The sequence below is a fragment of the Anomalospiza imberbis genome, chromosome 10 (assembly GCF_031753505.1).
Source record: "Anomalospiza imberbis isolate Cuckoo-Finch-1a 21T00152 chromosome 10, ASM3175350v1, whole genome shotgun sequence".
NCBI classification, from domain to species: domain Eukaryota; kingdom Metazoa; phylum Chordata; class Aves; order Passeriformes; family Viduidae; genus Anomalospiza; species Anomalospiza imberbis.
In genome coordinates, this window is record NC_089690.1 from 9,267,157 (window position 1) to 9,291,846 (window position 24,690).

Below are 24,690 nucleotides of genomic sequence, written 5' to 3' on the forward strand. Positions count from 1 at the left end.
TGCTTCAGGAAGCTGCCAGCATGTGCCACACCATGGGGAGGGTGGCAGTGTGAGGTGCCCAGGGGACATGGGATCAACGGAAGAGCGGCAGAAGGAGGGCAGGCAGCAGCAGGGCCAGGGGGGGTGGCGCGGATGCCAGGGACAGAGTCCCGTTGGTGGCAGTCAGTGTAGGGCTCGATGCAGGCGGCGTAGGCCATGGCATGAGCTACATAGGTCTGCTCCTGCACCCCGTGGAAGAGGTGGGCCATGGGGCCCTTGGCCAGGATGGCCACGTCCTCACCGCCATGGGTCTCTGACTCCAGTGGCACAGCCGCCTGTGGCTGGTAATCGAACTGCACTGGGGAGGGAAGAGAAAGAGGTGAGGGGGGACAATGATGGCCCTCAGCAACACCCAACCTCCCAGCCAGGGTCTCTGTGCCCTCACTGGCTGCGTCTGGGTCCACATTGGGCCGTTCACCGCCTGGGTATCCGGGCCCATTCCCATAGAGGATCGATGTGTAGTTCTTCCCGTCAGTCGTTTTCTTTTGGCCCAGAGCTGTGGAAGGAGAAATGGAGGAAGAGGAGGATCAGCCAAGGAACACCCATATCATCCTGCTGGTCACAGTCAGGGTGCCACAGGGCTAGCAGTACCCCAGACAGGGCAGAGTCCCACCGAAGATGGAGGAGCCACGCAGGGTGTAGCCACCAAAGGTGAAGACGTGCGAGTGGTCAGCGGTGATGACGGTGAGGGTCTCAGCCTCATCTGTCATGGTGCCTGCCCGCTCGATGGCGTGGTCGAACTCCACTGCCTCTGTCAGTGCCTTATGGGGTGAACCATCATGGTGGCCATGGTCGATTCTGCCACCTGCAGATCGGCACCCACGGTGGGCTGGGGCCCGACAGCAGCACCCTCACCTCCTGCCCCCACCCTACAACCCCCTCTCCCTGGCCCCAGGGGCACCAGCCCCAACTTATCTTCCACAAAGAGGTAGAAGCCTTTGGGGTTCCTGCTCAGGATGGTGATGGCTGCGTCTGTCATCTCGGTGAGTGACGGGTCCAGGGTGGAGTTACGCACCAGGTTGTACTTCGTGTCCACGGGTTCAAAGAGACCTGTGAGGGAATGTGTTGGGGACAACATCAGCGCCTGTGTGTCCCAACACCTGTTGGGTCCTGGCACAGGGGTCATTTTTTACCCATCAAATAATTCACGTTGGGGTCAGCGGCAGCAGCCAGCATCTCTGTCCTGTTCCAGACATAGCGGGCACCCTGTGGGCAAATCCCTCAGGGGGTCAGTGGGTGCCTGGCCCTGTGCCAGGGGCAGTGGGCAGAGGAGCGTCCCTGATGCATCACCCACCGGCCGTGCCTTCAGCCACAGGTCGATGAGGTTTTGCCCATCCTCGCGTATCCCATTCTGCCTGCTGTCGGCAGGGTACTCGGGGTCCGGCGTCCCCACGGGGGTCATGTATTTCCGACCCCCACCCAGGATCACCTGGAGGGATGAGGTGGACGAAGTGTTCGTGGGGGTGCCCTGAGAGGGGTCTGTCCCTGCTCTCCTCCTCCCGTGTGTGGGCGCTCACGTTGATGTCGACGTTGTGGATCAGCTGCCAGGCGATGTCCTTGCAGCCCTGCATCCGCGCCTCCTGGGGCATGCTGGCGTCCGCGTACCAGTCCCGGTTCACCACGTGAGCATAGGTTCCCGAGGGCGACGCGTGCTGCACCCGTGTTGTGGTCACGATGCCCACCGCCTTCCCTGCCGACCCCCGCTCATCAGGCCCCACCAAGGGCAACACAGGGTCCCCACCACCAAGCTATGGGATGCTCAGGAGGGGAAAGCTCCCAGTGTGGCACCCCTCGTCCCCACAGGGTCCCCCCAGCCCTGCCTTCCCCATTACCAGCTTTGCGGGCTCGCTCCAGCACTGAGATCACCTCGTTGCCGGTCGTGGTGCTGCACTCCGAGAAGCGGGCGGCCGCGCTCAGCCCTATGGTCTTGTAGTTGCCCTTCACCCCGCAGAGATAGGCTGTGGCTGTCCCCGCGCTGTCAGGGACCTGCCGGTCCACATTGTAGGTCTGCCGAGGATAGAAGGACTCAGGGCTGGGGTCCCCAGTGGGGTGTTCCCCCCGCACCCCATGCCATACTGATTCATTCACCCATGGGCATGCGTGCGATGGGGAGGGACCCCATGCACAATGTATGTGCAGCCCCCGGCTGCCAGCAGCCCCATGCCTGGGATAACCATGGCCCCATGCCCAGGATCACCATGGCCCCTTTCCAGCATGCTGGAATTTACCTTAGACAGAGCCACATAGGGGAAAGCATCCAGGGCAAGAGGGGTCTCAGGGCCCAGCTTCCCCTGCTGCTGCCCCTTAAGGATGCGGGTGGCTGTGATGGTGGGGATCCCGAATCCTGGGCAGAGAGAGAGTCCTGGTTATTCTCTGGACCAAGTGCCCTGCACACATCCCACTCAGCAGAGTACTGGCCATGTCAGCCTGCTTGCTGGGGTGCCAGCTGGACTCACCGTCCCCAAGGAAAAGGATGAGGTTTTTGGCTTCCCGTATCCTGGGCTGGAGTTTTAAGGAGGCATCGATGGCTGCAGCTGCCTGCTTGTACCAGAAGGATGGATTCTCCTCCTCCGCTGGACAGTGCAAACACCCATCAGTCCCAGCACAACAGCAGCTGCATCCCTGGGGCACCCCTGAAGGGTACCCACAGCCCAGGGATACTTGTTCCCTGGGCACTCCCATGCTGGGGCCTCCTGTCACAGGGACCAGGAGGTTCAGGGGGCTTTTTGTGGAGGGGAGAGACCATGCAGGCTTGCACCGACTGCCTGGCCCCAGGGTCCTGGGGCTGGGAACAAGGGGGCACAGCAAAACCAGCCATCATGGGGAGGTATCTGTCGAGTGGGGTGGGGCCAAACCCATGGTAGAAAGTGGAGATAGAGGATACAGGCACTTCCCCCAGCCCAGCCCCCAGCACAGAAGCAAGCGAAAACCTGGGGGGAAAGTGGTTCAAAACCCCGAGAAGGGCAGGGGTAACTAACCCCCATTAATTCTTGTTCCGCTGGGCAGCCCCAGCTCCCCTCCCCAAGCCCTCCTCGTGGCCAGCCAGGCTGACACCCTGCTTCCCTGGACACCCACCACAGCCAGCCAGGCACCCATGCCCATCCTTGTCCCACCTGGGATGACAGCGGTGCTGAACCCTGCGCAGAGGCAGAGGGTGAGGAATGCCAGGAGCTGCATGGTGAGATCTGACAGGCCAGTGCTGCTGGCACTGTCTGTAAATCCAGCAGATATGGGAGGGACTTTGGACAGGGACCAGCCCTAGCAGGGTGTGTGGAGGGGTTCTCCACACCTCGGCTGAGTGCAAAGGCTGTGGGCCTGGGTTGATGTCACCTCCTTGGTACAGTGCCCTGTGCCTGCTGGGCACAGAAGGGCTTGGGACACAGACAGAAGCAGGGACAAGAGGAAGTGCAGTGCTGGAAGGAAATCCTGCCCTGGCCACGGTGCTGTGGTGCCAGGCAGGGCAATGCCCCATCCCAGGCTTCCATGGGCAGCTCTGAGCATTGGACCTGGGAAAACGGTTGGCATGGGGAGCACCTGGGGTCACTCATGCACCGAGCACCCTGCTCTCTTCCCAGGCTTCCACGAGCAATAAATCCATGGATGTAGACCAAAACTCTGCTCATTGCTCAGCCCTTGATAGGAATGTACCAACCCTTGTGTACTGTGCTCCAACCAGGCAAATCTGGGGAGGACATTGCCTCCCCTCACCCGCATTTCATCATCTCCTGCACCCCAGTGCCTCCAGTGCTGGTCCCAGGGGAGAACCAGGAGCCAAAGCCAACTGTAGAGGCAGGCACAGGGCAGCACGTCAGGAGGTGACTGCCACTGTGAACCTTGGCACGGCGGATGGAGACAAAACAACCTGTGTTTATTGCATCCCTTGGTCCTGTCCACAGTGGGACTCAGGCAGAGCCTCTCAGCCCCTCACTATGAGGGCAGCCATGCAGAGGGCCAGGAGGGCGAGCAGGGGCTGTGGGGAGCACCGTGTGCCATGGGAGGCCCTGCGGGCTGCCCTGCACCCAGGCTCTGTGGCATAGGGCTTGAGGCAGGCAGCGTAGGCCATGGCATGGGCGATGTAGTGCTGCTCCTGCACCCCGTGGAAGAGGTGGCCCATGGGGCCCTGGGCCAGCACCACCACGTCTTCCCCACTGTGAGTCTCTGTCTCCAGGGGCACAGCTGCCTGCTGTCTGTAATCCTTGTCCTCTGCAGGGGGAAGAGAAGAAATGAGGCTGGGGGACTGGATCCCTGACATGTCCCAGGGATGGGGGCACAGCTCCCATCACTCCTGCATCAGCGTGATTCCTGCAGTGGGGTGACTCCTGAGCCTCACAATGACACCAGGACTCTGTGTAGTATTCATGCCCATGCCAGTGGGACGCTCTCCCCAGCCACCCTCTGCCTCCACCTAATCCCCAGCAGACTCACTGGGAATCTGTCCCCAGCCACCCCATGGCTCTGCCACATCCCCAGCAGACTGGTACCCGCAGCAGGGAGGCTGGCAGCTGGACGGGCCCCATCACGGATGCTGTAGCCAGGACCATTGCCATAGAGAATGCTGGTGTAGGCTCGCTTGTCCTTGGCTTTCTTGGGGGCCAGCCCTGGCACAGGGAAAGACATTGTCACCCACTGTCCCAGCTGGGTACCCCTCCCCAGCTCCCTGCCTGGGCAAGCTCAGCCTCCTGTGGGAGCAACAGGGTGTGGTGGAAAGAAGGATGCTCCCTGCCCCTCTCCAGGACCCACCAAAGATGGAGTTGCCACGTGGTGTGCTGCCCCCAAAAGTGAAGACATGGGAGTGATCGGCTGTCACCACGGTCAGGGTGTCAGCAGGGGAGGTGAGCTCTCCCGCCCGTGCCACCGCCCGGTCCAGCATCACGGCCTCCATCAGCGCCTGCTTGGCCCGGCAGGCGGGCCACTCCCAGCCCTTGGGGACCTTCAGACCTGGAACTTGGGGATCTCATCCTCTTGAGGACCTCACGGCAGAGCTTCAGGGACCCAATCCCACATCCTGAGAACTCCCATTCCCAGCCCTTGGGACAACCACTCCAGCCCCCCATCTGCTCCTTGAGAGGCCACTCTGAGCCCTGGTAGACTCTATATCCAGGTCTTGGGGACCTTAGTCTGGACCTTGGAGGGATGTGTGTGCCCATTGCTCAGATAACTCAGTTCCTTGGGACCTTCTGACCAGCCCTCAGGGTCCCACTGGCAGCAGAGGGTTCCTGGGGAAGGATGTGGGTCAGTACCCACATCAGAGATGCCCTGTTGCCCAGACCTGTGCCCCATCCCAGTGTACTATCCCTGTGTCACCCTCAAGGCGGGCAGTAGGATGGTGACAGCCATGCCCACCCTGTGCAGATCACAGTGTCCGAGTATGACGACGTGCGGAGGGATGTCGGCAGCACGTACCACAAAGTGACCCTGGCCGAGCAGCAGCGCATCACTCCCACGGTGAGTACCCCTGGTGCCAGCCTGTCAGCCTGTCCCCCATCTTCCTGTGCCCCACAATTGTCCCTGTCCCCCTGCTCCATGCCCTCAATGCCCACCACCTGTCCCAGTTAAATCCCCTTGAGGATAATGCACTCCTGGAAGGGAGGCTGGAAAGCCTGGAGGGGGTCCCCTCCAGGGTGGCATGGAGTGGGGGTCCCCATGCCCCCTGACAGTGCCTGCCCTGGCAGCTCAAGTGGAAGCGCTTGCTGGACCGCATCTTCCATGACAACTTCTCGGAGGAGGAGGAGGTGGTGCTGCTGGCCACCGACTACATGCACAAGGTGTCCAACCTCATCCGTGTGACACCCAGCAGGTGAGGGGGGCTGGCATCCCCTGTGCCTCTAGCACCTTTCCCAGCCTGGCAGGGGGCACAGGACAGCTGTGCCTGGAACCTCCCACCATCACCCTCCTCCTGGTGCTGGAAGGCCGGGCTGGGCACAGGAAATCTGGGAAAGCTTGTGGAAAAAGGCACTGTGGTGAGCCCCACAGCATCCTGATGGTGCCTGGACAGCAGCTGAGGCACTCACGCTAGAGATCACCAGACTCAGCACACGTCAGGGAGGGACATGGTGCCAGACTGTCCCTGTGCCCCCACCAGCCATGGCCCCCCTGTGTCCCTGAGCAGGGGTGTCCCTGAGCAGGGGTGTCCCCATCCTGGCACATGTTCCCACCCTCCCCTGTGCCTGGGGACATGCTGAGGGCTGCTCCCGTCCCTGTCACAGGATCCTTCACAACTACATGCTGTGGCACATCGTGGTGGTGCTGAGCGAGCACCTCTCCACCCCCTTCCGCGATGCCATCCACGAGCTCTCCAAGGAGATGGAGGGCAATGAGAAGCAGCTGGAGCCGGGTAAGATCTGCCTGAGCCAGGCCAACAAGTACTTCGGCATGGCCCTCGGAGCTCTTTTCGCTGACATGGGTGTTCTCAAACTCGCCTACTACATAAGTGTCCCCCCACCCTGGGTGTCACAGCCACGGGCAGCTGCTTATGCCATCCCTGTTGAGTGGGAGGAGACCCCCCAACCCCTCCTTGCTCTCTGCAGCAAGGGGTGGGCATGATCCTGATTGCCGGTTGCTGGGGGCTTGGGGGGTTCCAGGGTGGGTTTGGGGGAGTACCCAGGCCATGCTGAGGGCATCTCTTGTTCTCCAGGCCTACCAGAAGTGGGTGCGGGAGCACGGCCCTGAGCACCCCCTGCACCACATGAAGTACACACACGACCAGCTCTTCTTCATCGCCTTTGCCCAGGTGAGCCCCTGTTCCCTCACATGTAACAGCTATTGGGGCAGGAGGGTCGCCTTGTGTGGGGCCAGCAGCCCAAAGGGATGGGAGAGAGCCCTGCGGGACACAGGGCCAATGGCCAGGAGCTGGGCTCGGCTGCATCAGCAGGTCCTGGGCTCAGGGTACAGAGCTCAGCCCTGAACGAGCACCCCACGCTGTCCTGTTGCTCCTGTGGACCCTACCATAATAAATAAGTGTGTCCCCCATGGCTTCAGAAGCTCCACAGTAACAAATACATTTGATCCCAAAATTCTAGGAAACCCTGCAGCCAGGCAGCTTACAACCCCAGAGACCCTACAATAACAAACATGTCTCCACGCTCTCCCACCCCACTTAGACCATGTACAGAGGCTCCTGGGAGACCCTACAAAAACAAATTCAATCAGGGCACAATTGCCCTCAATCCCTAGCAGCCAGAAGGGCCATGGTGTCCTGGGGGTTGCCAGGACCCAGGGTGCCCCATGTGGCTTGTCCATGGAACCTTTGTCCCGTGCAGAACTGGTGCATCAAGCGGAGATCCCAGTCCATCTACCTGCAGGTGCTGACAGACAAGCACGCCCCGGAGCACTACAGGTACTGGGTGCTCCCAAAATGGGGTGGGCTTGGGGCATGGTGGGTGCCAGCCTTCCTCACAGATGTCGGTGCTGTGCAAAGTGGGATGAGCACTCCCTTGGAGTGCTGGTGCCAGCAGATTTTGGGTGATATCCCTGGGGCAGGGGTGGGGTGCTGCTGGGGTGAGCACGTGCTGTGAGTGGGGTGCGAGGCAGCAGTGCGGGGGGCAGGGGGTGCCCAGCTCTGAGGTTCTCCCCTCTCCCGGCAGGGTCCTGGGTAGTGTCTCGCAGTTTGAGGAGTTTGGACGGGTCTTCCACTGCCCCAAGAACTCGCCCATGAACCCAGTGCACAAGTGCTCGGTGTGGTGAGGCCCATCCCCCTCCAGCAGGCTGGGACCCTCCATCCCCTCCCCTGCCTAAGTGACACCCTGTGCCCACTCCCCAACTTCCCATTTCCCCTCCCTATCGTCCAGGTAAAGGGGGCACGCTCGGGTGTCACAGGGGGTCACCCCAAAGGCAGGCACCTGCCATAGGGGTGTAGGCAGCAGAGACACTCGGGTTGGGCAGCTGCCTCCTGCCCTTCCACTGCCCACCCACTGTCCTGCGCACTGAGGGGTCCTCATTGCCCATGGAGGAACAAGGGCACGCCCAGGCACCCCTGTGCCCCCTTTTCTGTCCACCTAGCCCAAGCCCTTCACCCAGCCCTACCACATCCATCCCAGCGTCAGTCAAGGCAGGGAGAGGACTCCGGAGTTACCAAGGGGCTGCCCCATGCCAAAAGCCTTCCCTGCACGGTGCCCTCCCCGTGCCAGCCCCCTCCTGTCCATGCAGCAGCCCCGCCGAGGTGGGGCACAGCGGCGCAGCTGGGCCGGGCGATGCCAGCCTGCCTGGGAGCACGTGCACACAGACACTGCTGTATTTTTCGCTGCTGTTTCTGGTCAATAAAGCACTGGATATGCTGGGTGGCTGCCAGGGGCCATGGCCAGGGAGTGGGAGCAGCGGGCAGCACCCCCAGCCCTGCCCACATGGCACAGGCGCCCCCACTCCACCAACACGCCTGTCCCAGCAGTGTCACACTGTGTGTTTATTTATCACCCCGCTGCCTGGGATTCGGTGTCCCCATGGCTGCTGCATCCACACCAGGGCTGCTTCAGGAAGCTGCCAGCACGTGCCACACCATGGGGAGGGTGGCAGTGTGAGGTGCCCAGGGGACATGGGATCAACGGAAGAGCGGCAGAAGGAGGGCAGGCAGCAGCAGGGCCAGGGGGGTGGCGCGGATGCCAGGGACAGAGTCCCGTTGGTGGCAGTCAGTGTAGGGCTCGATGCAGGCAGCGTAGGCCATGGCATGAGCTACATAGGTCTGCTCCTGCACCCCGTGGAAGAGGTGGGCCATGGGGCCCTTGGCCAGGATGGCCACGTCCTCACCGCCATGGGTCTCTGACTCCAGTGGCACAGCCGCCTGTGGCTGGTAATCGAACTGCACTGGGGAGGGAAGAGAAAGAGGTGAGGGGGGACAATGATGGCCCTCAGCAACACCCAACCTCCCAGCCAGGGTCTCTGTGCCCTCACTGGCTGCGTCTGGGTCCACATTGGGCCGTTCACCGCCTGGGTATCCGGGCCCATTCCCATAGAGGATCGATGTGTAGTTCTTCCCGTCAGTCGTTTTCTTTTGGCCCAGAGCTGTGGAAGGAGAAATGGAGGAGGAGGAGAATCAGCCAAGGAACACCCATATCATCCTGCTGGTCACAGTCAGGGTGCCACAGGGCTAGCAGTACCCCAGACAGGGCAGAGTCCCACCGAAGATGGAGGAGCCACGCAGGGTGTAGCCACCAAAGGTGAAGACGTGCGAGTGGTCAGCGGTGATGACGGTGAGGGTCTCAGCCTCATCTGTCATGGTGCCTGCCCGCTCGATGGCGTGGTCGAACTCCACTGCCTCTGTCAGTGCCTTATGGGGTGAACCATCATGGTGGCCATGGTCGATTCTGCCACCTGCAGATCGGCACCCACGGTGGGCTGGGGCCCGACAGCAGCACCCTCACCTCCTGCCCCCACCCTACAACCCCCTCTCCCTGGCCCCAGGGGCACCAGCCCCAACTTATCTTCCACAAAGAGGTAGAAGCCTTTGGGGTTCCTGCTCAGGATGGTGATGGCTGCCTCTGTCATCTCGGTGAGTGACGGGTCCAGGGTGGAGTTACGCACCAGGTTGTACTTCGTGTCCACGGGTTCAAAGAGACCTGTGAGGGAATGTGTTGGGGACAACATCAGTGCCTGTGTGTCCCAACGCCTGTTGGGTCCTGGCACAGGGGTCATTTTTTACCCATCAAATAATTCACGTTGGGGTCAGCGGCAGCAGCCAGCATCTCTGTCCTGTTCCAGACATAGCGGGCACCCTGTGGGCAAATCCCTCAGGGGGTCAGTGGGTGCCTGGCCCTGTGCCAGGGGCAGTGGGCAGAGGAGCGTCCCTGATGCATCACCCACCGGCCGCGCCTTCAGCCACAGGTCGATGAGGTTTTGCCCATCCTCGCGTATCCCATTCTGCCTGCTGTCGGCAGGGTACTCGGGGTCCGGCGTCCCCACGGGAGTCATGTATTTCCGACCCCCACCCAGGATCACCTGAAGGGATGAGGTGGACGAAGTGTTCGTGGGGGTGCCCTGAGAGGGGTCTGTCCCTGCTCTCCTCCTCCCGTGTGTGGGCGCTCACGTTGATGTCGACGTTGTGGATCAGCTGCCAGGCAATGTCCTTGCAGCCCTGCATCCGCGCCTCCTGGGGCATGCTGGCGTCCGCGTACCAGTCCCGGTTCACCACGTGAGCATAGGTTCCCGAGGGCGACGCGTGCTGCACCCGTGTTGTGGTCACGATGCCCACCGCCTTCCCTGCCGACCCCCGCTCATCAGGCCCCACCAAGGGCAACACAGGGTCCCCACCACCAAGCTATGGGATGCTCAGGAGGGGAAAGCTCCCAGTGTGGCACCCCTCATCCCCACAGGGTCCCCCCAGCCCTGCCTTCCCCATTACCAGCTTTGCGGGCTCGCTCCAGCACTGAGATCACCTCGTTGCCGGCCGTGGTGCTGCACTCCGAGAAGCGGGCGGCCGCGCTCAGCCCTATGGTCTTGTAGTTGCCCTTCACCCCGCAGAGATAGGCTGTGGCTGTCCCCGCGCTGTCAGGGACCTGCCGGTCCACATTGTAGGTCTGCCGAGGATAGAAGGACTCAGGGCTGGGGTCCCCAGTGGGGTGTTCCCCCCGCACCCCATGCCATACTGATTCATTCACCCATGGGCATGCGTGCGATGGGGAGGGACCCCATGCACAATGTATGTGCAGCCCCCGGCTGCCAGCAGCCCCATGCCTGGGATAACCATGGCCCCATGCCCAGGATCACCATGGCCCCTTTCCAGCATGCTGGAATTTACCTTAGACAGAGCCACATAGGGGAAAGCATCCAGGGCAAGAGGGGTCTCAGGGCCCAGCTTCCCCTGCTGCTGCCCCTTAAGGATGCGGGTGGCTGTGATGGTGGGGATCCCGAATCCTGGGCAGAGAGAGAGTCCTGGTTATCCTCTGAACCAGGTGCCCCGCACACATCCCACTCAGCAGAGTACTGGCCATGTCAGCCTGCTTGCTGGGGTGCCAGCTGGACTCACCGTCCCCAAGGAAAAGGATGAGGTTTTTGGCTTCCCGTATCCTGGGCTGGAGTTTTAAGGAGGCATCGATGGCTGCAGCTGCCTGCTTGTACCAGAAGGATGGATTCTCCTCCTCCGCTGGACAGTGCAAACACCCATCAGTCCCAGCACAACAGCAGCTGCATCCCTGGGGCACCCCTGAAGGGTACCCACAGCCCAGGGATACTTGTTCCCTGGGCACTCCCATGCTGGGGCCTCCTGTCACAGGGACCAGGAGGTTCAGGGGGCTTTTTGCGGAGGGGAGAGACCATGCAGGCTTGCACCGACTGCCTGGCCCCAGGGTCCTGGGGCTGGGAACAAGGGGGCACAGCAAAACCAGCCATCATGGGGAGGTATCTGTCGAGTGGGGTGGGGCCAAACCCATGGTAGGAAGTGGTGATAGAGGATACAGGCACTTCCCCCAGCCCAGCCCCCAGCACAGAAGCAAGCGAAAACCTGGGGGGAAAGTGGTTCAAAACCCTGAGAAGGGCAGGGGTAACTAACCTCCATTAATTCTTGTTCCGCTGGGCAGCCCCAGCTCCCCTCCCCAAGCCCTCCTCGTGGCCAGCCAGGCTGACACCCTGCTTCCCTGGACACCCACCACAGCCAGCCAGGCACCCATGCCCATCCTTGTCCCACCTGGGATGACAGCGGTGCTGAACCCTGCGCAGAGGCAGAGGGTGAGGAATGCCAGGAGCTGCATGGTGAGATCTGACAGGCCAGTGCTGCTGGCACTGTCTGTAAATCCAGCAGATATGGGAGGGACTTTGGACAGGGACCAGCCCTAGCAGGGTGTGTGGAGGGGTTCTCCACACCTCGGCTGAGTGCAAAGGCTGTGGGCCTGGGTTGATGTCACCTCCTTGGTACAGTGCCCTGTGCCTGCTGGGCACAGAAGGGCTTGGGGCACAGACAGAAGCAGGGACAAGAGGAAGTGCAGTGCTGGAAGGAAATCCTGCCCTGGCCACGGTGCTGTGGTGCCAGGCAGGGCAATGCCCCGTCCCAGGCTTCCACGGGCAGCTCTGAGCATTGGACCTGGGAAAACGGTTGGCATGGGGAGCACCTGGGGTCACTCATGCACCGAGCACCCTGCTCTCTTCCCAGGCTTCCACGAGCAATAAATCCATGGATGTAGACCAAAACTCTGCTCATTGCTCAGCCCTTGATAGGAATGTACCAACCCTTGTGTACTGTGCTCCAACCAGGCAAATCTGGGGAGGACATTGCCTCCCCTCACCCGCATTTCATCATCTCCTGCACCCCAGTGCCTCCAGTGCTGGTCCCAGGGGAGAACCAGGAGCCAAAGCCAACTGTAGAGGCAGGCACAGGGCAGCACGTCAGGAGGTGACTGCCACTGTGAACCTTGGCACGGCGGATGGAGACAAAACAACCTGTGTTTATTGCATCCCTTGGTCCTGTCCACAGTGGGACTCAGGCAGAGCCTCTCAGCCCCTCACTATGAGGGCAGCCATGCAGAGGGCCAGGAGGGCGAGCAGGGGCTGTGGGGAGCACCGTGTGCCATGGGAGGCCCTGCGGGCTGCCCTGCACCCAGGCTCTGTGGCATAGGGCTCGAGGCAGGCAGTGTAGGCCATGGCATGGGCGATGTAGTGCTGCTCCTGCACCCCGTGGAAGAGGTGGCCCATGGGGCCCTGGGCCAGCACCACCACGTCTTCCCCACTGTGAGTCTCTGTCTCCAGGGGCACAGCTGCCTGCTGTCTGTAATCCTTGTCCTCTGCAGGGGGAAGAGAAGAAATGAGGCTGGGGGACTGGGTCCCTGACATGTCCCAGGGATGGGGGCACAGCTCCCATCACTCCTGCATCAGCGTGATTCCTGCAGTGGGGTGACTCCTGAGCCTCACAATGACACCAGGACCCTGTGTAGTATTCATGCCCATGCCAGTGGGACGCTCTCCCCAGCCACCCTCTGCCTCCACCTAATCCCCAGCAGACTCACTGGGAATCTGTCCCCAGCCACCCCATGGCTCTGCCACATCCCCAGCAGACTGGTACCTGCAGCAGGGAGGCTGGCAGCTGGACGGGCCCCATCACGGATGCTGTAGCCAGGACCATTGCCATAGAGAATGCTGGTGTAGGCTCGCTTGTCCTTGGCTTTCTTGGGGGCCAGCCCTGGCACAGGGAAAGACATTGTCACCCATTGTCCCAGCTGGGTACCCCTCCCCAGCTCCCTGCCTGGGCAAGCTCAGCCTCCTGTGGGAGCAACAGGGTGTGGTGGAAAGAAGGATGCTCCCTGCCCCTGTCCAGGACCCACCAAAGATGGAGTTGCCATGTGGTGTGCTGCCCCCAAAAGTGAAGACATGGGAGTGATCGGCTGTCACCACGGTCAGGGTGTCAGCAAGGGAGGTGAGCTCTCCCGCCCGTGCCACCGCCCGGTCCAGCATCACGGCCTCCATCAGCGCCTGCTTGGCCCAGCAGGCGGGCCACTCCCAGCCCTTGGGGACCTTCAGACCTGGAACTTGGGGATCTCATCCTCTTGAGGACCTCACGGCAGAGCTTCAGGGACCCAATCCCACATCCTGAGAACTCCCATTCCCAGCCCTTGGGACAACCACTCCAGCCCCCCATCTGCTCCTTGAGAGGCCACTCTGAGCCCTGGTAGACTCTATATCCAGGTCTTGGGGACCTTAGTCTGGACCTTGGAGGGATGTGTGTGCCCATTGCTCAGATAACTCAGTTCCTTGGGACCTTCTGACCAGCCCTCAGGGTCCCACTGGCAGCAGAGGGTTCCTGGGGAAGGATGTGGGTCAGTACCCACATCAGAGATGCCCTGTTGCCCAGACCTGTGCCCCATCCCAGTGTACTATCCCTGTGTCACCCTCAAGGCGGGCAGTAGGATGGTGACAGCCATGCCCACCCTGTGCAGATCACAGTGTCCGAGTATGACGACGTGCGGAGGGATGTCGGCAGCACGTACCACAAAGTGACCCTGGCCGAGCTGCAGCGCATCACTCCCACGGTGAGTACCCCTGGTGCCAGCCTGTCAGCCTGTCCCCCATCTTCCTGTGCCCCACAATTGTCCCTGTCCCCCTGCTCCATGCCCTCAATGCCCACCACCTGTCCCAGTTAAATCCACTTGAGGATAATGCACTCCTGGAAGGGAGGCTGGAAAGCCTGGAGGGGGTCCCCTCCAGGGTGGCATGGAGTGGGAGTCCCCATGCCCCCTGACAGTGCCTGCCCTGGCAGCTCAAGTGGAAGCGCTTGCTGGACCGCATCTTCCATGACAACTTCTCGGAGGAGGAGGAGGTGGTGCTGCTGGCCACCGACTACATGCACAAGGTGTCCAACCTCATCCGTGTGACACCCAGCAGGTGAGGGGGGCTGGCATCCCCTGTGCCCCTAGCACCTTTCCCAGCCTGGCAGGGGGCACAGGACAGCTGTGCCTGGAACCTCCCACCATCACCCTCCTCCTGGTGCTGGAAGGCCGGGCTGGGCACAGGAAATCTGGGAAAGCTTGTGGAAAAAGGCACTGTGGTGAGCCCCTCAGCATCCTGGTGGTGCCTGGACAGCAGCTGAGGCACTCACGCTAGAGATCACCAGACTCAGCACACGTCAGGGAGGGACATGGTGCCAGACTGTCCCTGTGCCCCCACCAGCCATGGCCCCCCTGTGTCCCTGAGCAGGGGTGTCCCCATCCTGGCACATGTTCCCACCCTCCCCTGTGCCTGGGGACATGCTGAGGGCTGCTCCCGTCCCTGTCACAGGATCCTTCACAACTACATGCTGTGGCGCATCGTGGTGGTGCTGAGCGAGCACCTCTCCACCCCCTTCCGCGATGCCATCCACGAGCTCTCCAAGGAGATGGAGGGCAATGAGAAGCAGCTGGAGCCGGGTAAGATCTGCCTGAGCCAGGCCAACAAGTACTTCGGCATGGCCCTCGGAGCTCTTTTTGCTGACATGGGTGTTCTCAAACTCGCCTACTACATAGGTGTCCCCCCACCCTGGGTGTCACAGCCACGGGCAGCTGCTTATGCCATCCCTGTTGAGTGGGAGGAGACCCCCCAACCCCTCCTTGCTCTCTGCAGGAAGGGGTGGGCATGATCCTGATTGCCGGTTGCTGGGGGCTTGGGGGGTTCCAGGGTGGGTTTGGGGGAGTACCCAGGCCATGCTGAGGGCATCTCTTGTTCTCCAGGCCTACCAGAAGTGGGTGCGGGAGCACGGCCCTGAGCACCCCCTGCACCACATGAAGTACACACACGACCAGCTCTTCTTCATCGCCTTTGCCCAGGTGAGCCCCTGTCCTCCTCACATGTAACAGCTATTGGGGCAGGAGGGTCGCCTTGTGTGGGGCCAGCAGCCCAAAGGGATGGGAGAGAACCCTGCGGGACACAGGGCCAATGGCCAGGAGCTGGGCTCGGCTGCATCAGCAGGTCCTGGGCTCAGGGTACAGAGCTCAGCCCTGAACGAGCACCCCACGCTGTCCTGTTGCTCCTGTGGACCCTACCATAATAAATAAGTGTGTCCCCCATGGCTTCAGAAGCTCCACAGTAACAAATACATTTGATCCCAAAATTCTAGGAAACCCTGCAGCCAGGCAGCTTACAACCCCAGAGACCCTACAATAACAAACATGTCTCCACGCTCTCCCACCCCACTTAGACCATGTACAGAGGCTCCTGGGAGACCCTACAAAAACAAATTCAATCAGGGCACAATTGCCCTCAATCCCTAGCAGCCAGAAGGGCCATGGTGTCCTGGGGGTTGCCAGGACCCAGGGTGCCCCATGTGGCTTGTCCATGGAACCTTTGTCCCGTGCAGAACTGGTGCATCAAGCGGAGATCCCAGTCCATCTACCTGCAGGTGCTGACAGACAAGCATGCCCCGGAGCACTACAGGTACTGGGTGCTCCCAAAATGGGGTGGGCTTGGGGCATGGTGGGTGCCAGCCTTCCTCACAGATGTCGGTGCTGTGCAAAGTGGGATGAGCACTCCCTTGGAGTGCTGGTGCCAGCAGATTTTGGGTGATATCCCTGGGGCAGGGGTGGGGTGCTGCTGGGGTGAGCACGTGCTGTGAGTGGGGTGCGAGGCAGCAGTGCGGGGGGCAGGGGGTGCCCAGCTCTGAGGTTCTCCCCTCTCCCGGCAGGGTCCTGGGTAGTGTCTCGCAGTTTGAGGAGTTTGGACGGGTCTTCCACTGCCCCAAGAACTCGCCCATGAACCCAGTGCACAAGTGCTCGGTGTGGTGAGGCCCATCCCCCTCCAGCAGGCTGGGACCCTCCATCCCCTGCCCTGCCTAAGTGACACCCTGTGCCCACTCCCCAACTTCCCATTTCCCCTCCCTATCGTCCAGGTAAAGGGGGCACGCTCGGGTGTCACAGGGGGTCACCCCAAAGGCAGGCACCTGCCATAGGGGTGTAGGCAGCAGAGACACTCGGGTTGGGCAGCTGCCTCCTGCCCTTCCACTGCCCATCCACTGTCCTGCGCACTGAGGGGTCCTCATTGCCCATGGAGGAACAAGGGCACGCCCAGGCACCCCTGTGCCCCCTTTTCTGTCCACCTAGCCCAAGCCCTTCACCCAGCCCTACCACATCCATCCCGGCGTCAGTCAAGGCAGGGAGAGGACTCCGGAGTTACCAAGGGGCTGCCCCATGCCAAAAGCCTTCCCTGCACGGTGCCCTCCCCGTGCCAGCCCCCTCCTGTCCATGCAGCAGCCCCGCCGAGGTGGGGCACAGCAGCGCAGCTGGGCCGGGCGATGCCAGCCTGCCTGGGAGCACGTGCACACAGACACTGCTCTATTTTTCGCTGCTGTTTCTGGTCAATAAAGCACTGGATATGCTGGGTGGCTGCCAGGGGCCATGGCCAGGGAATGGGAGCAGCGGGCAGCACCCCCAGCCCTGCCCACATGGCACAGGCGCCCCCACTCCACCAACACGCCTGTCCCACCAGTGTCACACTGTGTGTTTATTTATCACCCCGCTGCCTGGGATTCGGTGTCCCCATGGCTGCTGCATCCACACCAGGGCTGCTTCAGGAAGCTGCCAGCACGTGCCACACCATGGGGAGGGTGGCAGTGTGAGGTGCCCAGGGGACATGGGGTCAACGGAAGAGCGGCAGAAGGAGGGCAGGCAGCAGCAGGGCCAGGGGGGTGGCGCGGATGCCAGGGACAGAGTCCCGTTGGTGGCAGTCAGTGTAGGGCTCGATGCAGGCGGCGTAGGCCATGGCATGAGCTACATAGGTCTGCTCCTGCACCCCGTGGAAGAGGTGGGCCATGGGGCCCTTGGCCAGGATGGCCACGTCCTCACCGCCATGGGTCTCTGACTCCAGTGGCACAGCCGCCTGTGGCTGGTAATCGAACTGCACTGGGGAGGGAAGAGAAAGAGGTGAGGGGGGACAATGATGGCCCTCAGCAACACCCAACCTCCCAGCCAGGGTCTCTGTGCCCTCACTGGCTGCGTCTGGGTCCACACTGGGCCTGTCAGGGCCAGGGTATCCGGGCCCATTCCCATAGAGGATCGATGTGTAGTTCTTCCCGTCACTGGCTGTCGTGGGTGCCAGACCTAGGTAGGGAAAATGGAGGAGGAAGAGGGGGAGGAGGAGGAGGATCAGCCAAGGAACACCCATATCATCCTGCCGGTCACAGTCAGGGTGCCACAGGGCTAGCAGTACCCCAGACAGGGCAGAGTCCCACCGAAGATGGAGGAGCCACGCAGGGTGTAGCCACCAAAGGAGAAGACATGCGAGTGGTCAGCGGTGACCACAGTGAGGGTCTCAGCCTCATCTGTCATGGTGCCTGCCCGCTCGATGGCGTGGTCGAACTCCACTGCCTCTGTCAGAGCCTTATGGGGTGAACCCTCATGGTGGCCACGGTCGATTCTGCCACCTGCAGATCGGCACCCACGGTGGGCTGGGGCCCGACAGCAGCACCCTCACCTCCTGCCCCCACCCTACAACCCCCTCTCCCTGGCCCCAGGGGCACCAGCCCCAACTTATCTTCCACAAAGAGGTAGAAGCCTTTGGGGTTCCTGCTCAGGATGGTGATGGCTGCGTCTGTCATCTCGGTGAGTGACGGGTCCAGGGTGGAGTTACGCACCAGGTTGTACTTCGTGTCCACGGGTTCAAAGAGACCTGTGAGGGAATGTGTTGGGGACAACATCAGTGCCTGTGTGTCCCAACGCCTGTTGGGTCCTGGCACAGGGGTCGTTTTTTACCCATCAAATAATTCACGTTGGGGTCAGCGGCAGCAGCCAGCATCTCTGTCCTGTTCCAGACATAGCGGGCACCCTGTGGGCAAATCCCTCAGGGGGTCAGTGGGTGCCTGGCCCTGTGCCAGGGGCAGTGGGCAGAGGAGCGTCCCTGATGCATCACCCACCGGCCGCGCCTTCAGCCACAGGTCGATGAGGTTTTGCCCATCCTCGCATATCCCATTCTGCCTGCTGTCGGCAGGGTACTCGGGGTCCGGCGTCCCCACGGGGGTCATGTATTTCCGACCCCCACCCAGGATCACCTGGAGGGATGAGGTGGACGAAGTGTTCGTGGGGGTGCCCTGAGAGGGGTCTGTCCCTGCTCTCCTCCTCCCGTGTGTGGGCGCTCACGTTGATGTCGACGTTGTGGATCAGCTGCCAGGCGATGTCCTTGCAGCCCTGCATCCGCGCCTCCTGGGGCATGCTGGCGTCCGCGTACCAGTTTCGGTTCACCACGTGAGCATAGGTTCCCGAGGGCGACGCGTGCTGCACCCGTGTTGTGGTCACGATGCCCACCGCCTTCCCTGCCGACCCCCGCTCATCAGGCCCCACCAAGGGCAACACAGGGTCCCCACCACCAAGCTATGGGATGCTCAGGAGGGGAAAGCTCCCAGTGTGGCACCCCTCGTCCCCACAGGGTCCCCCCCAGCCCTGCCTTCCCCATTACCAGCTTTGCGGGCTCGCTCCAGCACTGAGATCACCTCGTTGCCGGCCGTGGTGCTGCACTCCGAGAAGCGGGCGGCCGCGCTCAGCCCTATGGTCTTGTAGTTGCCCTTCACCCCGCAGAGATAGGCTGTGGCTGTCCCCGCGCTGTCAGGGACCTGCCGGTCCACATTGTAGGTCTGCCGAGGATAGAAGGACTCAGGGCTGGGGTCCCCAGTGGGGTGTTCCCCCCGCACCCCATGCCATACTGATTCACTCACCCATGGGCATGCGTGCGATGGGGAGGGACCCCATGCACAATGTATGTGCAGCCCCCGGCTGCCAGCAGCCCCATGCCTGGGATAACCATGGCCCCATGCCCAGGATCACCATGGCCCCTTTCCAGCATGCTGGAATTTACCTTAGACAGAGCCACATAGGGGAAAGCATCCAGGGCAAGAGGGGTCTCAGGGCCCAGCTTCCCCTGCTGCTGCCCCTTAAGGATGCGGGTGGCTGTGATGGTGGGGATCCCGAATCCTGGGCAGAGAGAGAGTCCTGGTTATCCTCTGGACCAGGTGCCCCGCACACATCCCACTCAGCAGAGTACTGGCCATGTCAGCCTGCTTGCTGGGGTGCCAGCTGGACTCACCGTCCCCAAGGAAAATGATGAGGTTTTTGGCTTCCCGTATCCTGGGCTGGGTTTTAAATGAGGCCTTGATGGCTGCAGCTGCCTGCTTGTACCAGAAGGATGGATTCTCCTCCTCCGCTGGACAGTGCAAACACCCATCAGTCCCAGCACAACAGCAGCTGCATCCCTGGGGCACCCCTGAAGGGTACCCACAGCCCAGGGATACTTGTTCCCTGGGCACTCCCATGCTGGGGCCTCCTGTCACAGGGACCAGGAGGTTCAGGGGGCTTTTTGCGGAGGGGAGAGACCATGCAGGCTTGCACCGACTGCCTGGCCCCAGGGTCCTGGGGCTGGGAACAAGGGGGCACAGCAAAACCAGCCATCATGGGGAGGTATCTGTCGAGTGGGGTGGGGCCAAACCCATGGTAGGAAGTGGTGATAGAGGATACAGGCACTTCCCCCAGCCCAGCCCCCAGCACAGAAGCAAGCGAAAACCTGGGGGGAAAGTGGTTCAAAACCCTGAGAAGGGCAGGGGTAACTAACCTCCATTAATTCTTGTTCCGCTGGGCAGCCCCAGCTCCCCTCCCCAAGCCCTCCTCGTGGCCAGCCAGGCTGACACCCTGCTTCCCTGGACACCCACCACAGCCAGCCAGGCACCCATGCCCATCCTTGTCCCACCTGGGATGACAGCGGTGCTGAACCCTGCGCAGAGGCAGAGGGTGAGGAATGCCAGGAGCTGCATGGTGAGATCTGACAGGCCAGTGCTGCTGGCACTGTCTGTAAATCCAGCAGATATGGGAGGGACTTTGGACAGGGACCAGCCCTAGCAGGGTGTGTGGAGGGGTTCTCCACACCTCGGCTGAGTGCAAAGGCTGTGGGCCTGGGTTGATGTCACCTCCTTGGTACAGTGCCCTGTGCCTGCTGGGCACAGAAGGGCTTGGGACACAGACAGAAGCAGGGACAAGAGGAAGTGCAGTGCTGGAAGGAAATCCTGCCCTGGCCACGGTGCTGTGGTGCCAGGCAGGGCAATGCCCCGTCCCAGGCTTCCACGGGCAGCTCTGAGCATTGGACCTGGGAAAACGGTTGGCATGGGGAGCACCTGGGGTCACTCATGCACCGAGCACCCTGCTCTCTTCCCAGGCTTCCACGAGCAATAAATCCATGGATGTAGACCAAAACTCTGCTCATTGCTCAGCCCTTGATAGGAATGTACCAACCCTTGTGTACTGTGCTCCAACCAGGCAAATCTGGGGAGGACATTGCCTCCCCTCACCCGCATTTCATCATCTCCTGCACCCCAGCGCCTCCAGTGCTGGTCCCAGGGGAGAACCAGGAGCCAAAGCCAACTGTAGAGGCAGGCACAGGGCAGCACGTCAGGAGGTGACTGCCACTGTGAACCTTGGCACGGCGGATGGAGACAAAACAACCTGTGTTTATTGCATCCCTTGGTCCTGTCCACAGTGGGACTCAGGCAGAGCCTCTCAGCCCCTCACTATGAGGGCAGCCATGCAGAGGGCCAGGAGGGCGAGCAGGGGCTGTGGGGAGCACCGTGTGCCATGGGAGGCCCTGCGGGCTGCCCTGCACCCAGGCTCTGTGGCATAGGGCTCGAGGCAGGCAGCGTAGGCCATGGCATGGGCGATGTAGTGCTGCTCCTGCACCCCGTGGAAGAGGTGGCCCATGGGGCCCTGGGCCAGCACCACCACGTCTTCCCCACTGTGAGTCTCTGTCTCCAGGGGCACAGCTGCCTGCTGTCTGTAATCCTTGTCCTCTGCAGGGGGAAGAGAAGAAATGAGGCTGGGGGACTGGGTCCCTGACATGTCCCAGGGATGGGGGCACAGCTCCCATCACTCCTGCATCAGCGTGATTTCTGCAGTGAGGTGACTCCTGAGCCTCACAATGACACCAGGACCCTGTGTAGTATTCATGCCCATGCCAGTGGGACGCTCTCCCCAGCCACCCTCTGCCTCCACCTAATCCCCAGCAGACTCACTGGGAATCTGTCCCCAGCCACCCCATGGCTCTGCCACATCCCCAGCAGACTGGTACCCGCAGCAGGGAGGCTGGCAGCTGGACGGGCCCCATCACGGATGCTGTAGCCAGGACCATTGCCATAGAGAATGCTGGTGTAGGCTCGCTTGTCCTTGGCTTTCTTGGGGGCCAGCCCTGGCACAGGGAAAGACATTGTCACCCACTGTCCCAGCTGGGTACCCCTCCCCAGCTCCCTGCCTGGGCAAGCTCAGCCTCCTGTGGGAGCAACAGGGTGTGGTGGAAAGAAGGATGCTCCCTGCCCCTCTCCAGGACCCACCAAAGATGGAGTTGCCACGTGGTGTGCTGCCCCCAAAAGTGAAGACATGGGAGTGATCGGCTGTCACCACGGTCAGGGTGTCAGCAGGGGAGGTGAGCTCTCCCGCCCGTGCCACCGCCCGGTCCAGCATCACGGCCTCCATCAGCGCCTGCTTGGCCCGGCCACTGTGGTGGCCATGGTCAATTCTGCCACCTGCACGGGGAATGTGGCTGTCACCCTTTCCCTGGTCCCCTTGGACAGCCACCTGCTCCCAGGACCCACATCCCACCTCAGCCCCAGCCACACTGCCCGCCTGGAGCTACTCATCTTCCACAAAGAGGAAGAAGCCATTGGGGTTCCTGCGCAGGATGCGGATGGCCTTTTCCGTCATCTCCACGATGGAGGGGTCTGTGGATGTGTTGCGGTTCAGCTCATACTTCATGTCCTTGGGCTCAAAGAGGCCTGGGGAAGAGGGTAGGGGGGTCCATGCCGGGGCTGCTTTGTGCCCCTGCCGACATGTCCAGAGAGGGGAGGAGGAAGCATTGCCATTGGTGCAGCCAGTGATGCTCCTACCCATAAGGTGGCTCACAGAGTCATCTTTGACCGCATCCAGGCCCTTCTTGTCCCAGACATAATGGGCACCCTGCCAGTGAGAGCAGAACCAGTGCCAATGGCACACACCCTGTGCCCAGAGTTTCATTTCCTCTTCCCCTGCACACTACCTGCTTGGCACTCAGCCACTCAGCAATCAAGTCCCGGCCGTCCTTCCTGGTGCCATTTTGATCTGGGTCCTCTGGATACTCGGGGTCCGGAGTCTGCTTGGGGGTCATGTACATCCTCCCGCCGCCCAGGATCACCTGCCAGGGAGCTCAGCAGACCCTCCCAGCATTCCTGGTGCCCCCTCCCTCCCGCTCCCGCTCCCCAGCTCACGTTGATGTCAGTGTTGTGCACCAGCTGGTAGGCGATGTCCTTGCAGCCATCCCGCAGGGCCTCCTTGGGCATGTTGGCGTCAGCGTACCAGCCCCGGCTGGCTGAGTGCGCATAGGCTGCCCCGGGGGATGCGTGCTGCACCCGTGTGGTCGTCACGATGCCCACAGACTTGCCTGCAGTGTGGGCAAGGGTTTACAGGGAATCCATCCAGCCCTGCACGGCGCTGGATGGCCATGCCCGGCTTTCCGACAGGGTTTCCTGCTGCCCCATACCCGCCAGCCTGGCCCGGTGCAGGACAGAGTCCACCTCATTGCCGAAGGTGGTGTGGCATTTTCCATAGACGGCTGCCCCGTTCAGTCCCAGAGTCTTGGCGTTGGCCTTCACCCCACAGAGGTAGGCGGTGCCCGTGCCAGCGCTGTCGGGCACCTGCCGGTCGATGGTGTAGGTCTGGAAGCAAGACGGATGCAATGGGGTTTCAAGCAGAGGCAGCAGGAGTGTCCCCCCGAGCCCTGTCCATCTCACCTTGGCCAGGGCCATGTGGGGAAAGGTCTCCATGGCCAAGACGCTCTCCTCGCCTGAGCCACCGGCCAGCTGCCCCTTGTAGATCCGAGCTGCTGACATGGTGGACAGCCCCATGCCTGTGGCCATGTCCGAGTCACTGGGTGGCAGGGGGCCAGACCAGGGACAGCCCTGCTGTCCCTGCTCTCCAGACACTGCCCAAGGGCTTGCCCCAGCCCCATCTTCTCATCAGCCACATCCCCTGGCTGTTGGGGAGCTGCAGGGCCTGGCAGTGACCCGGGGCACTCACCATCACCCATGAAGAGGATGATGTTTTTGGCCCGCTGTGCTGCTGGCTGCAAGGCCAGGGCCAACTCCAGCCTCCTCCTGGCACCTTTATTCCAGTAGCCTGGGGTCTTCTCAGCATCTGGAGGTGAGAGCAGAGCTGAGAACTCCTAGGTGCACCCCCAGGGGTCCAGCATGCCCATCTCTACCCGAGGTGAATTTAGCTGCTATAAACCCCTGGCATGGAGGACCAGGAAAACCCTGGAGATCAGCATGGTCTTTTGCAGACCAGCATTGTTCAGAAACCACCTGTGGAAGGGAAACTGAGGCACAGTTTGGCAGGGAAGTCCCTTGTGCCTCTTGGAGAGTGATGAGGAGCCTGAGGATCAGCCACAGCGAGTGTGCAATGGCTGGGTAACCACAGCCGGCTGTGGCTCTTGGGCCACTTAATCCCGAGTCAGGAATGGGGGTTGGGAGCAGCAGGGACTGGGGTGGGGGGGCAGGACCTTCTCTGGGGGTGGGAAGCTGAGACCAATCCATTCAAAGCTTGTGGTCTCAGAGCACCCTGAGGAAGCTGTGAGGGTTCCCGTTTGCTGGCATCCCAAGGGGAGGTGACACGGTCCCTGGAGTTCCCCAAGGAAGTGACACCAGCCCCAGCATCCCCCACCAGAGGTTCTTACCCCACTGTCCCACACGTCCCCTGTCACCAGAGGCTGCAGTGGCGAGCTGGGCGAGGAAGCAGAGGAGAAGGCAGGTTCCAGGGGAAAGCGGCCACCCCATGTTGCCCACGCCAGCTCCCTCCTGGAATGCTGCCTTAGTCCAGGCCGAGGGGACAGCCCTTTATGGCTCTTCCCTGTCCCGTGAGACGATGGGCTGATAACATTCACAGACTATCTCCCAGCCCTCCCAAGGCCCTCGCCCCACCCTGGGGCCATCCCTGCCCCCCACCAGCAAGGCAGGACCTCCAGCCTGTCCCTGAGAACCAGGGCACCCCTGGGCCCCAGCTCCCAGGGGGGCGGCTGCTGCGGGACCCCGGGAGGGACAGCTCAGGGCAAAGGGTTGTTTTTGCAGACAGGCTGAGCTGGGCCAGGCTGGATTTGCCTGGTTTCTCCTGAGACAAACCCGAGGAGGGGGACACTGGGCTGAGGGGTAGGGGGTGGACATCTTGGCTTTGGTGTCAGCGTCCTCTGGTCCCCTCTCCCAGCAGAGTCACAGGCTACCTA

At 61.8% G+C, this 24,690-nt stretch overlaps 5 protein-coding genes and 1 pseudogene across 8 annotated transcripts; 2 read left to right on the top strand and 4 right to left on the bottom strand.

Annotated features, from left to right (window-relative positions):
* Window positions 1-73: 73 nt before the first annotated feature.
* LOC137479613 (intestinal-type alkaline phosphatase-like) lies at window positions 74-3,323 on the bottom strand (annotated as a pseudogene).
* A 729-nt stretch (window positions 3,324-4,052) lies between these two features.
* LOC137479874 (endothelin-converting enzyme-like 1) lies at window positions 4,053-8,416 on the top strand. 2 transcript variants are annotated; one of them, XM_068200543.1, is made up of 4 exons: window positions 4,059-4,189; window positions 6,674-6,769; window positions 7,299-7,375; window positions 7,623-8,416. In XM_068200543.1, the coding sequence occupies exons 1-4, from the start codon at window positions 4,106-4,108 to the stop codon at window positions 7,720-7,722; spliced, it is 357 nt and encodes a 118-aa protein (XP_068056644.1). In that variant the 5' UTR covers window positions 4,059-4,105; the 3' UTR covers window positions 7,723-8,416. The 2 variants fall into 2 exon arrangements, with proteins under 2 accessions (XP_068056643.1, XP_068056644.1); XM_068200542.1 differs by lacking the exons at window positions 6,674-6,769; window positions 7,299-7,375; window positions 7,623-8,416 and adding an exon at window positions 6,246-6,652 and having other exon boundaries at window positions 4,053-4,189.
* Window positions 8,417-8,550: 134 nt separating this feature from the next.
* LOC137479870 (intestinal-type alkaline phosphatase-like) lies at window positions 8,551-11,826 on the bottom strand. Its single transcript, XM_068200536.1, has 11 exons — window positions 11,651-11,826; window positions 10,994-11,110; window positions 10,766-10,881; window positions 10,370-10,544; window positions 10,055-10,227; window positions 9,832-9,966; window positions 9,671-9,743; window positions 9,453-9,587; window positions 9,151-9,342; window positions 8,923-9,033; window positions 8,551-8,835 (listed from the first exon to the last, which is right to left on the bottom strand). Exons 1-11 carry the CDS (start codon window positions 11,712-11,714, stop codon window positions 8,573-8,575), a joined length of 1,554 nt encoding a protein of 517 aa, XP_068056637.1. The 5' UTR covers window positions 11,715-11,826; the 3' UTR covers window positions 8,551-8,572.
* A 724-nt stretch (window positions 11,827-12,550) lies between these two features.
* LOC137479873 (endothelin-converting enzyme-like 1) lies at window positions 12,551-16,656 on the top strand. 2 transcript variants are annotated; one of them, XM_068200541.1, is made up of 4 exons: window positions 12,557-12,687; window positions 15,156-15,251; window positions 15,782-15,858; window positions 16,106-16,656. In XM_068200541.1, the coding sequence occupies exons 1-4, from the start codon at window positions 12,604-12,606 to the stop codon at window positions 16,203-16,205; spliced, it is 357 nt and encodes a 118-aa protein (XP_068056642.1). In that variant the 5' UTR covers window positions 12,557-12,603; the 3' UTR covers window positions 16,206-16,656. The 2 variants fall into 2 exon arrangements, with proteins under 2 accessions (XP_068056641.1, XP_068056642.1); XM_068200540.1 differs by lacking the exons at window positions 15,156-15,251; window positions 15,782-15,858; window positions 16,106-16,656 and adding an exon at window positions 14,728-15,067 and having other exon boundaries at window positions 12,551-12,687.
* A 380-nt stretch (window positions 16,657-17,036) lies between these two features.
* On the bottom strand, window positions 17,037-20,309 carry LOC137479871 (intestinal-type alkaline phosphatase-like). 2 transcript variants are annotated; one of them, XM_068200537.1, is made up of 11 exons: window positions 20,149-20,309; window positions 19,492-19,608; window positions 19,264-19,379; window positions 18,868-19,042; window positions 18,552-18,724; window positions 18,329-18,463; window positions 18,168-18,240; window positions 17,950-18,084; window positions 17,648-17,839; window positions 17,406-17,516; window positions 17,037-17,318 (listed from the first exon to the last, which is right to left on the bottom strand). In XM_068200537.1, exons 1-11 carry the CDS (start codon window positions 20,210-20,212, stop codon window positions 17,056-17,058), a joined length of 1,554 nt encoding a protein of 517 aa, XP_068056638.1. In that variant the 5' UTR covers window positions 20,213-20,309; the 3' UTR covers window positions 17,037-17,055. The 2 variants fall into 2 exon arrangements, with proteins under 2 accessions (XP_068056638.1, XP_068056639.1); XM_068200538.1 differs by having other exon boundaries at window positions 17,118-17,313.
* Window positions 20,310-20,896: 587 nt separating this feature from the next.
* LOC137479559 (alkaline phosphatase, germ cell type-like) lies at window positions 20,897-23,468 on the bottom strand. The gene is made up of 9 exons (XM_068200058.1): window positions 23,207-23,468; window positions 22,957-23,131; window positions 22,685-22,857; window positions 22,477-22,611; window positions 22,328-22,397; window positions 22,078-22,216; window positions 21,776-21,984; window positions 21,517-21,633; window positions 20,897-21,238 (listed from the first exon to the last, which is right to left on the bottom strand). The coding sequence occupies exons 1-9, from the start codon at window positions 23,330-23,332 to the stop codon at window positions 20,952-20,954; spliced, it is 1,431 nt and encodes a 476-aa protein (XP_068056159.1). The 5' UTR covers window positions 23,333-23,468; the 3' UTR covers window positions 20,897-20,951.
* Between the last annotated feature and the right edge of the window lie 1,222 nt (window positions 23,469-24,690).